Source organism: Phascolarctos cinereus, unplaced genomic scaffold (genome assembly GCF_003287225.1).
Source record: "Phascolarctos cinereus isolate Bilbo 61053 unplaced genomic scaffold, phaCin_HiC Scaffold_4;HRSCAF=312, whole genome shotgun sequence".
Taxonomy (NCBI): domain Eukaryota; kingdom Metazoa; phylum Chordata; class Mammalia; order Diprotodontia; family Phascolarctidae; genus Phascolarctos; species Phascolarctos cinereus.
Genome location: NW_027555847.1, coordinates 164,634,300 through 164,646,885, shown reverse-complemented (window position 1 = coordinate 164,646,885; position 12,586 = coordinate 164,634,300). Strand labels below are relative to the sequence as shown.

The window sequence follows — 12,586 nt, the reverse complement described above, 5'->3', positions numbered from 1 at the left end:
TCTTCAAAGAAGAGAAAGATTAAGGCACTAAGAAAAGTAAGCTAAGCTGTGAAGGAAAAAAAATCCACATTTCTTATATGCAGATCAAAAATGTGTCACATGAATAACTTGGCCAGAAATGATGCAATGAATATATTGATCATTTAAGAGGGAAGGTTGTATTGCAGTGACCAGTATGTATGCCTATTGCAGGTATGACATTCTCAAAAGAAAATAAGGGGAGAGAAAGGATTTGACTTTAAACATTCATTCAGTTTGCAAACATCTTTAGGTCTAGAGAATATTCTTCTGTTGGGCTTTTTCAGTGTTCTGAACTTCAACAGTGAGAATTTTTCTTAAATATGATTCAGCTGGGTGAAATAAAGGATTTGCCTTTCAACAAGAAATTTGCCATTTTATATTAAAAACTAACCTAACACCCCATGGCTTCTGTTACTCAGTAGCACTATATTTTTATACTTTCTACTCAGAATATAGGAAAGACACATTGTTGCAAATTAATATCAGGAATGAGAGAATAGAAACAAATGTATTTATGGATGGAGAATCATAAAGAAGTGCCCTCTGCCTCCAGTGTCTCAGATATCCTCTGACAGTTCTCTGAGGTGACATCGTGAAACTCCTGTTCTAAAACCAGGAGTCAGAAAAGACAGAACAGAACAACAACAACAACAAAAACCCAAAGTAGAATGATTCTGTAGTTAATTTGAACAATAATGCTCTGTTCCTGGGATACTTTATGTGTGCAAGAATGATGTCCCACACAGAATCTGTAATATTTAGAGCTATTGAGACAAGTACTGGAAGAATGATAGAAAGTTTGATTGAGAAGTACTTGACTGATGATATAAAGATAGCTGGCATATTTTCAATGCAAATTGACACTATACAAGACAAAGACATAACTGGTGTTTGCTCAATAACACTGTTATGATACATCTCAGATTCCATTAAAAAAAAAACCATTCTGTTATATACATTAGAACTTCATCTAAAAGCTTCAAAATAAGGAGTAGAGGAAATAGATGTATCAAGCAGTTACAGATCATCTTGGATCAAATAATGTTTTTCTGAAAAACTACATGGGATGATAAATCAATATAGCATTTAAAAAAAACCTAAAGTTAGTTTAAAGAACTGAACATTATGACTAAGAAACAGAATCTTCTCAACCAGTTTTTGTGTGAGTTTAACTATATGTATTTAGTATCTAGTAATTCTAGATGCAATAAGAGTGGCCAAAGAGAGTATCTCAATGCCCTGAAAAACAAGATATTTGGCATAAACAATGAAGTAGCTATCATATATGTTTTTGACTAACAAAATAGTGGTTACAAGACGTAGTTTTGCATGTTTTGAAAGTCACCTAGTTCATTAATTGAAATTTGAATAGAATATGTTCCCATATAAAGACTTCAGTTTTGATAAGCAAAACAATATAAGGATGCTATATAGTAACTGTTAAATTTTGAAACTGTGTTCACTGCTCAGTAGTTTCTGAATATATCAAGGTCAACTACAATCCCACAGTAACTATAGATGTGAATTACAAACCTTAAGAAAAGATTGAGCAACAATCAAATCATTCCCTCTAGAATCAAGGAATTCTTGAATGAGGGAGGTTAAGGGAGGTCAAGCTATCTTTTCAAAGGCAAATAAAGAATGTTAAGGAAGTTATGTTATTTCAGAAGTGTGTGAAAGGTTGATGATACCTATAATGATGAACACTTCCTACCTGAAAAAGATACATGGCTTATGGAGAGAAGAAATTGACAAAAAACACATGTTGTCACATTAGGCCATCAAATTTTCATTCAGAATCAATGTTCTTTGTAGTATAATTGTTAACAAGTACAAAGAATGAGTCAAAAGATACTGATATCAGACCATGAGTATCATGCTTACATAAACTTCTGTAAATAAATTTGTTTGTTTTCTATTGTGACCTAACAGATTAGCAAAGTATGGGAAGGAAGGAGACAGCTAATATGATGTATGAGTTACTGGAACACATGCTTCAAAGGACAATGGGTGTATAGAACAAACCCTATCAGCATCATACTGAAAAGATGCCAAAACATTAATTAAAAATAAAATGGTCAATACTTTTGAAAACCATTTACTGTGCTATGATTGTGCTTTAAAGCATTGTAAATTTCATAAAAGTATTAATAATGTTTCCTCTAGTCCAGTTTGAATAATGTCATACACTCAGGCTGGAAGTAAAAGCATTTCTGTATCTTAAAAATACAAATAATTCAGAAATGGACCCAATAAAGAATACAGAGTTTATATCTATATGATGCCAAAATAGGTGGATGTCATTAACCTGTGTTGGGTTACCTTCTTGCTTTCAAATTGCTTAGGGGGCTTATGTCACCCTTCCTGTATTCCCTGCATTCTTTGGTCAGATGGTCAAAGTAGAGAAAGCAATATTATAAACACTTATGGGGGGGTATCTCTAACCCAGTTTGTAATAGTTATACTCATATAATGTGAATTATATGGGTAATAACACCAGGTGAAGAAAGATGCTATGCACACTCTAATTCAACAAATATTTACTGGAAGCTTACTATATCCAAATCACTGTAAAAATGAGTGGGACAGAGCCCTTGCCTTTCAGGAGCTGAATAATGTCTGTCTGGAATGTGTAAAGAAGCTCCCAAAATAGGGAACATTATTTAATTCACTGTATACCAGAGATTAGTAAGTGAACCATTATTTCCACTACCTTCAACTCAATTCATCTGGGTTTGACACCACTGCTCTCTGCAGATGAAAAGAAGATTCCATTTGGTTTATACTAATGCAATTATAACCTGAACAGATATTTTCTGGGCAAAATTGTTTTTCTTCTACCTTCACTTATTCTATTACAAGGTTGAAAGAACTACTATCACCAATATTCAAATATTTCACCAATTTGGCAGCAGAGCAAGACCTAATGTAGGCTCAGAAAGACTGCCGCTGTCTTTCAGGTTGTTAGTCAAAATGTTCTACAAGACACTAACTGCCTTCAAGCTATTTATTACCAGGTGGGCACTATTTCATGACCCCTAAGTAAACAACTCTTGATACGAACAAGATGTCTAATAGGCATCTTTACAAAAACCCACATGTTTTAACACTGGAATTCCTCTAACTTCCTATCATTAAAATTGTCTCTATATGTTATGCATCTTTAACTTCCATTTCAGTGTGCTGAGCTGTTAAAACCAATCTTTGTCTTGAAAGTAAGTAGGTACCTTTGTGCTTTGGAGGGGATGAAGAAGTTTAAAGTTATTACCAAATAAGAGATGGAAGTGTGTGTGTGTGTGTGTGTGTGTGTGTGTGTGTGTGTGTGTGTGTGAGCATGAGTATTGTGTATGTACACCTTTTCCTTTAAAATGTCAGAATTCAAGTTTGGATTGTTTATATTTTAGGGTGTGTACTCTGTTGCTGTGCCAAGTACAGCCTCAATGAAATATCATGTATGTTTATTAAGAAAGAAAACAAACAAATCCTAGAGTTATTTAGATTGGGTGATATTTCCTCCCTTTATAGAAATGATAGAAACACTTCTATACCCTCTTAGGTAAATAGATGATTTGTATTTCCACCATCTGCTTCCATTATTCTCTTTGCATTTTTCCCTCTGTCTCAATCTCTGCTTCAGAAGGGAATATCAATAGTAGCTAATGGAACCTTTAAAGGCAAACAAAAGGGTGCATTCCTCTTGACTAGCTGGGGGAGGGGAGGAAGGGAACCTTTTTTTTTTCCTATTTGTTCTGCAGTGTCCAGGCCAAATTTGGCAACTATAGCTACTAAAAGACTGACAATATCATGCAGTCATGTTTATACCCTGAGGAGTATTGAGTTATTGGAAATGTGCACAGGGGAGAGGTAATAGCTCCCCACTGTCCACAAGCCAATGAATACAGGTGATTTACCTTTCAAAGCCTTTACCATAGCACTCCCTGATGGAAAATGAGGTACCACATACTTGGGATATCCCTTCTCTCATGCAGTCTGATAACTTATTTGCTAACTTTAGAGAAAGTTTAAGGAATCAGCATTATTGCCAAATATCTTTCCATATGCTGCCATGACTGCTGCATAAACTTTAATTTGAGTTAAAGTGTAGTCTATGTAGATACCTCTGACATACTTGTTCTACCTCAAAGAAAATAATGTTTCACAGATGAAGGTAAAGCCACATAGCTCCAGCATCAATTCTTAAGATTTATCCTAAAAAATCCTCATTTCAGCATTTTAGCAAAAGCATATATGTTACCATATAAATCCTCAATTCTCCTTCTCCCCTAGGTAGAAAGCTGAGTATTTAGGTAACTGTAATGAATCTTTTAAGTTTCTTGGTGACTATAGTACCAAGAAAAACATTAATCCTAAAACATATCTCATGTGTATATATTATACATATATATATTATATGGGGGTAATACCTATTTTAGTCATCTCATCATAGTTGTATTCATCTCACAAATGCACTTATAGTCTTACAGGGTTTTGTATGCTTGTTTATTTTAGAGTTGGTGAGATTCAGGACCCCAAAGTGACACTTGGGGGTGCCCAGGCTGCAGTTGGTAATCCCTCCTTCTATCTCCTGATCTACCTACTTACTTTTAAAGTGCTCCATAAGGATTTCCATGGTCCCATTATACCAAAATTTCTTCATGCAAATTCAGTTTGATATTTATTTTTTTCTTCTGATACTAATGCTCCTTATAAAAGGAACATCTGGTTGACTCTCAGAATGATGGGGAATGTGTGGGAAATGAAAGAGAAGTGCCTGAGGGTACTAAGCCATAGCCCATGGGAAACATGAAGACTTTGTAGCATCTAGGCCTGGGCCTTAGAACATTTTCTGTTGAAAGGAACCCCTGTGCCTCCTAAGTACCGCCTATGAAAGGCACTTATTTGAGGACGGGAATGCTTCTCCAAAAATGGATAAATGAAAACAGAGAGATAGTACTTACTCCAAACATTTGTCTGAGGTCCGGATCCCGGAATCTGAAGGGGATATTTGAGACATGCAGCCTCTTAGGCTGCGATTTGTTTTCTGTGTTTTCAGAAGGTTGTGTCTGAGGCTGGCCATCAGTCTGTGCTGCATCATCTGTCTGCTAAAAGAACAAAAGAGAAACAAAGTAAAAGAGGTCTTCAGTATATTTTCAGATCTAATATCTATTTTCCACGTCACTACATAATGAATGAATGCAAGGAATAAAGGAATCAGGCAAGGAGAGGTCCTGAAATATGAAAGATAGAAGAAGGGTCTGTTAGCTTTGCTCAATCCAAAGGATGTGCCTGTATCACTCTTGAGTCTGTTCAGATAAAATATTAACTAAATTCAGTTGGGGGTAGAGTTGAAGAGGAAGGAGAAATGAACCAATTGTTTGGCACTGCATATATAAAAGCTGACCAACTGAATTAAGCATTTACACAATGCTTTAAATACCTTATAAGGCATAGTCCTGTAAAAGTAGGATAGACCTATTTCCAATATTATATAAAAAGATTGAAATCTCACCTACCTGACATAGCCCACTAGAGAGGAAAAGGAGAGGCATGTATTTGTTCTCATGATTTTTAGTATATTAAGCCTGTCATCTGATCATTACCTTTAGATGCTTTTAACACCAATGTGATTTTAGATGTCTTAATTCGCCTGGTTTGGAGTTACAATTATAAGGCACTTTCCTCTAGTGGCTCTGTGAGGAAGCCCATTTGATCTGGAGCTATGAATTTTCTGGACGCTGTTTACAGAAATATAACTTCATTTGAAAAGTAAAATATAAGCAGACATAAGTTAGTAATTTTCTACAGCAAATTTTCAAATAATTATCACTCAGAACAAAGTGCCACCTTCTCCATGAAACTTCTGTGATTCTCCCAGATGATAGAGTGCCCTCTCTTCAAAAACCACCTTTATTAACTTTGCAAGGTTTTTTGTCTACTTATATATGTACATATTTTCTCCCCTATTAGAATGTAAACTTGAAGGCTAGTTTCAGTTCTGTTTTTATATTCCCAGCATTTAGTCCCACGGGAGTGAGGTGGCCTAGTGGATTGAACATTGGGCCAGGAGTCAGGAAGACCTGAGTTCAAATCTGGCCTCAGATACCTAGTAGCTGAGTGACCCTGGGCAAGTTGCTTAACCCTATTTGCCTCGGTTTCCTCATCTGTAAAATGAGCTGGAGAAAGAAATGGCAAACCACTCCAGAATCTTTGCCAAGAAAACCCCAAATGGGGTCACAGAAGGTAGGACACAATTGATATGACTGAACAACAAAGTCCCATACCTGGAGCATAGGCAATTAGTTTACTGACTCATACAATTGGGTATATTTCTAATTAATCCTTAACTGGCATCAGTTAGTTTAATATAACCATGACTTTGTCCCAGATATCATTTAAAATGTCCTTTTTTGATTCACTAATTTATATCTAGAATTCAAATTCCTTTGGGGCTGCTGCCCAGGTCCAGGAGCTCCAGTCAGTGTTGTTCAAAGATCCAACAGGGGGATTTCCTTGGTGGCCAGCAGTTCCTATCAATCACAAGTGACCTTTTCACTTTGCTTAAACATGGAGAGCTATTTAAAGCAATAACCCAAGCTGCAATTACTTGTCTCTAAAGGGTCAATGTCATGCTTCCTCCGACTCCACTGCATTCTTTCTTCCAGGTAACCAAAGCAGAAAGAGATTATAGTTATGTATAGCAGAGCCTTAACTAGGTGTTTTTTCTGCTTGTGATGAGGTCTACAAACCACACCCAAGGCAAGTGGTAGAAAAATAGGTGGATATTATGGATGGGTGAGGGAGGATGGGAGGATACTCTGTTGCAGGCAGAGAAACCCTAAAGTCTATGAGTAGATCTAGGATGGGTAGAAGAAAGCACTCATCCCAGCCTGCCATCTAGGACCTTACTATTTTAACTAATTCTTACTAAATATGCACTAAACTCTCTAGTTTCTCTACTGATGAAGGACTGAGTGTTATTAGCACCCTCTAAATTGTGTGATATGTTGCAAGGTTCTATTCACCCCACATACTAGTAACAGTTCTGATGAAGGGTATCTCTGATATATATATATATATTTCTTTTCCAAACAAAAGAAAGAAACTTTCTATTCTAATCCTAAATGGTAGAGAAAAGGATCTTCCTGTACCCCACACTTCTAGTAATAGGTGTTCCTTGAACAAGAAATGACACTACTTGTAGTGGTACTCTTAACAACCCTCAATTTTTACAAACTGCCTCAGTAAGAAAGATCCTTAGAAACCTATTCGCAGAAAGAACTCGTATCTTGTATCAAAGAACATCTGTTGAAAAATGTAAACAAAGCTTTCAAACACAGATTTAAAATCATTTCAAAATAACAAGTGAGTCTAATTTAAGAAGAAGAAGGATGAAAAAAAAAGACATCTTTAGGTCATAATTTATATCTAAAGCCTTATATTGCTGGGGTGGAGATATAAATATATATATATATATATATATATATATATATATATATAATATATATGTGTGTGTGTGTGTGTGTGTGTGTGTGTGTGTGTGTGTGTGTGTGTGTGATGGACCATCTAATTATATATATTAAAAAGTGTTTTCAATGTAGCATTTAATAGACCCTCTCAAGAACAGTTCAGGCACCAAAGAAAAATGAATATTGGAAACCCACCCCTTTCCTTGATTTCCTACCTCCCCTATCCTGAACCTGGAGATGCTAATATATCAAGTATCTAGGGCTGTGGAAACCATTTCACCCCGGGGACTAAAGGCACTGAAAATACAGCTTTGCTGTAGAAAGCAGGATCTCCTTGAGGACAAAGGGAGATGACCATATCTTCCTGGGCTGCGAACATAATAGGCAACTTTTCTTGAGTGGTAGAATGCCATAAGTGAATTAAAGGGCAAAACAAGAACAAAAAATATTTCTCAGAAGTACTGCCTGAAGAAACTTAATGCAGCTTGAGACTACCAAGGCCCAGCATCTTGAAAAATTACATCCCTTATTGGTAATAAGAGGACCAGTGATGCTGACTTGAGGAAACTACCTTAAAATCTTTCATTAGTGTAGTGCCAGGAACATAGTAAGCACTTAATAAATGTTTTTCATTCATTCATTCATTCCTCATCCGTTCATTCAAAATTACTACTTAACTGCAAATTAAAATGGTTTATTTCCCTTTCAGAGAAGAGGACTTACTTGCATTTAAATTTTACCACAACTGCAGAATGTTTCAGTTTAATAAACCTAATTAGGAATTACAGAGATTATGATTAAACATATTAAATGATTAATAGCATTATGTCACTCATGTGAAAATTAAAATTAATCATCTTTAGTCAAACAGTACTTTGGAGAAATCTTCGTGTTGTTTTCTTTGATAAAAACATACAACGCTTAATTAATCATTTTGTAACATGCATTTGTACAAGTGTCCACGAGTTAGCATATATGAATACCTGTGTGCATAGCATAAGTCACAAACAGGTGAAGAAAGAACAGAAATGTGTTCTTTAAGATTATCGTATGATGTTTTGATTTCACTTTTTCTACTACAAGTGTGTGTGAATGTCCATGGATTCTGTGCTGCTGTGGCTCTTTTTTTGTGCGCTTTACCTAGGAATAAATACCAAGAAAAAACTCAATTCAATGTCACTGCATGAAAGAAAAGCTTGTTAACTCATAGAAAGACTCTGTCCTCAGGTAGCTGATGCATTTTTGTTGCATAGGAATACAATTCTCAGCATAACTATAGACTAATGTTTGAGAAGAAAAACCTACCATTTCTTTATACCTAGAATAATTTTCCTCTGACTATGCTGAAGGTATAGTTTTAATGGGAGTATCTTGATAATCAATTGTAGATTGGGATTTTTGTTTGTTGCTGGTTTAGGAAATCACCCCTGAGTAGGCCTTGACCATAACACTATTCCTAGACACTATGACTTCCATTACTTCATTATATACTAGCCCTTCTAAAGTCAATGAAAATACAACCCTAGAAAAATATTCCAAATTACTACTAATAAAAGAAATGATAATTAAAAACAACTCTGAGGTTTTCATACTTCATATCTATAAAAAATAGCAGAGATAGAAATAGTTACTGCTTGAAGGCTATAGGAAGCTAAGCACACTGTATTTAAAAAATATATTATTATAAATTTAAATAGCAACATATGAACATTTCAATCTGCAAAGACTAGAAAGAGGATGGAATATGAAACTTTATATAAAATTATATGGAAGTAAGAATTTCATGAAAATCCTGATTTCATAGCATTTTCTCTTCCTTCCTTAAACCTGCTGATGTTTTGATGTTTTCAAGCTCCCAGCTGCAACATTACCATGACAGGAGGAAGGTTCCTTAACATGCAAGTGGGTCCAAAGGAGTGCTTATCTTTTTGCAACGGCTTAGCTACAGGTTCCTGAATAAAGTTGTTACAAAAATTTTAAATCTATATATTACATTAAATAGTAATAAAATTGTCCTCCTTGTCTATCTCCCCTTCTAAACTGTTTTTTGCTCCCTTCTATGTATTTTTAAATGCTTTAAGGTTTACAAAGTGTTTTGCGAGTATTATCTCCTTTTATCTCACAATAATCTTGAGTGTAGGTACTATTATCGTTTCCATTTTACAGATGAAGAAACCAAAGCAAATAGAAGTTAACTGACATGCTTTGGGTCACACACCTAGTGTCTGAGACTGCATTTGAATCTGGTTTTGCTAACCCCAGATCTAATGCTCCATCCACTATGCCACCTCACTCACACCACTTCACTCCTACTCAAAGGGGAAATATGTTATATAGGAATACCTTACTTTATACAATACACTCCAGAAAAGTTGGGTATAAATGTAAATTTATCATAAATTTGTTAGGAAAGTTTATTATTTAAAGGACCTCAGAAAAACAAAGAATTGTGTGTTAACACAAATAATCAATTTCTTTGTTTTGTTGGACATTTGTACCTATGTTTCTTAAAGCAGGGCACATTTTTATCATTAAATTAATTTTGATTTAAATTAATACTATTAACATTACATCAATATCTTGATTTTGTATGAGAGTCTGGTTATAAAACTTCACTTTGATTTCCCCGACAAATGTGTACAAAAGTAATAAAAACAAATTTATCTCAATTTTATAAATGAGAAAACTAATGGGAAATGAGGAAACTGCCCAGATATATACCGTAGAGATTGGCAGTTACATATAAAATCATATTTTTATTTTTTATTTTGTATATGGAAATTCTCATTGTAACTGATGTTTGTTAAGTTCAGAATAAAAACATCAAGAAATTTAATTTTCAAAAGGAAGAAATGACTTGCCCAGTGTTATGCAGATGTTAAGTGGTAGAGCTAGAACTCTCCTAAATCCAAGCCTTTTTGGAAGGAATTTTAATAAGAATTGTGGAAAGATCATGAGTCTAGAGTTCGAATTCTATTTCTGCTATTGACTACATGAGTTACCTTTGGCAGATCAATTTTGCTGGATCAAGTGAAGTGATTCAAATCAATTACCTTCAAGGTCCCTTTCAAGTCTAAACTGTCTCTATTCTATAAGAAAAGACAGCACAAGCTTGTGAATTAGGCTCTGGAAAAGTAAGAATTTTCATGAAAATCATGATTTCATAGCATTTTCTCTTTATTCCTTAAACCTGCTGACGTTCTTAAGCTTCCAGCTGCAACATTACAATGACGTGAGGAAGACATGTGAGTGGGTCCATAGGACTGTTGATCTTTCTGCAAAGGCTTAACCAGAGGTTTCTGAATAAGCTCATTACAAGGGCAGTGCCTTTTCTTGCTTTGGTCTGGTGATAAATCCCTATCTGGATTTGGAATGTTTGCTGCAGGTATTTCTTAATAAACAAACTCCCTAGATACTTCCGTGTGTTATCAATGCTACGAAAACACCGCCGGGCTTTAATCTCCTGAAGATCACTTAGTGCCTTCACAAGGACTTTAATAAAGAGCTGGGGGCCTCCTCCCTGTCCATAATCATTCCTAATTCAATGAATAGCTCAGAGCTACCCAAAACTAATCCCAGTGAAATTGGATTTAGGCATCGACCAATCCAGCAGTGACTATATCAAAGGATGAATGCAGTCTTACAAAAATAGGTGCCTTTTGGCTGCCCCTCTTAATTTTGTCTTCTTTCTTTGCCTATTAATACTCCTTGTCCCACCTCTCAAGTCCACCATGCCTAGCATTCTGGTTATTTGTTAATGTTTATATTTTCTTATAGACCAAGTCTTGATTTTATATTGGGATAAGGTATGGAAAAGCACTGGAATGAAGATTTGATTGCTTTAGGCAATGCCTAATTGCAGAAATTCTTTCTTCCAGGGCAGGTGAGTACCATTTCTGCAACACAGATTCTAAAAGAGTTGAGTAGACAATTTAGAGGTTATGTGACTTGCCTAGGGTCATAGGGGCCAGTATGTGAAAGATGGAAGTTGAAGCTGGGTCTTCCTCACTCTTTGGCCCTCTGCTAACGACACCATGCTGTCTCCCTAGGTCTTTGGATTATCATCACCTAAATCATATACAAAATTGGATTAAGGTTTGGCAGGCAGAAGAAAAGAACTGTGACATGGCAGTAATGATATAAGAGCCTTCTCTTTTAGTTTTGATATTGCTAACCCTGTAACTAGCCTCACTGCTGCCTCTAGGATAATAAATGTGAATTAGTTAAATATCATATTCTAGGGTGGGTAAAGGTCAGGAAACTGCAACTATCTGCAAACAAAAGAATGAGTGGCTCAAAATGGATAGATGTCATTGTCAACCAAAGAAATACCCTTATAGAGGAGCAGAGTCAAAGGACAATCTCACTGCACACTGCCCATATGTTACTTGGGCTGGAGGCAGAGAAGAACATTCTGCATCTAGGACATTAAATATATTTAAATAAGAAAAAAATACCAGCAGCAGGAGCAGCAGATTATTTTACAACTGTATATATTTTACTATCTCTAATTCCACTATTAGCCTCCTAAAAACCCAAGACATAAGAAGCTAATGGAACGTTATTTTCCCCACCATTAGCCTACTGAATATTTAGTATTGTATCCACACTACAGACTTGTTTTTCCTTTTATGCACAAGGTTCTTAAAAGTGATAAATAAAAAGTATATTTTTGAAAAGCCAGCTGTTTCTTTCTCCTACACCAATCAAGTTATTTCTCTGAGAGAAAAGCTTGTGAATGTCTTCTAGGCATTATTTGATTAAGTTGACAATATTATGTGAGCAATGGTTGAGTACCCACTGTGCTTTACTTTTGACCAAATTGATTTGTGTAATGAACACTTGTTCAGTCTCTTCTCTAAGCTTGAATAGGGCTCTTGATTTAACCAGTAATGCTGGAAGCCAAGTGAATTTACAGCACCCACAGTCCCTCTCTCTCAATCTGGAGAGAATAGCAAGAGCAGTACATGAGCAAGCATAATTCAATCCATTGGGCTATAAGCTCAGAAAATAATATCACAGAGCTCTGCAATATACCCATTTGATTTGATTTGTAAACCTGATAAAAAAGCAATCGAGAAAAGTTCAGGGAGAAAAAT

General features: G+C 35.5%; 1 protein-coding gene across 42 annotated transcripts in view; it reads right to left on the bottom strand.

Moving 5' to 3' along the window:
• The window catches only part of RBFOX1 (RNA binding fox-1 homolog 1), a 1,746,265-nt gene that overhangs the window by 125,929 nt on the left and 1,607,750 nt on the right, over positions 1-12,586 (bottom strand). For 38 of the 42 annotated variants that reach the window (XM_078152757.1, XM_078152768.1, XM_078152737.1 and 35 more), the window contains one exon: positions 4,980-5,123. In XM_078152757.1, coding sequence (XP_078008883.1) covers positions 4,980-5,123 — 144 coding nt within the window. The remainder of the gene's footprint in view (positions 1-4,979; positions 5,124-12,586) is intronic. The other 4 variants (XM_078152767.1, XM_078152735.1, XM_078152736.1 and 1 more) reach the window with 1 other exon arrangement.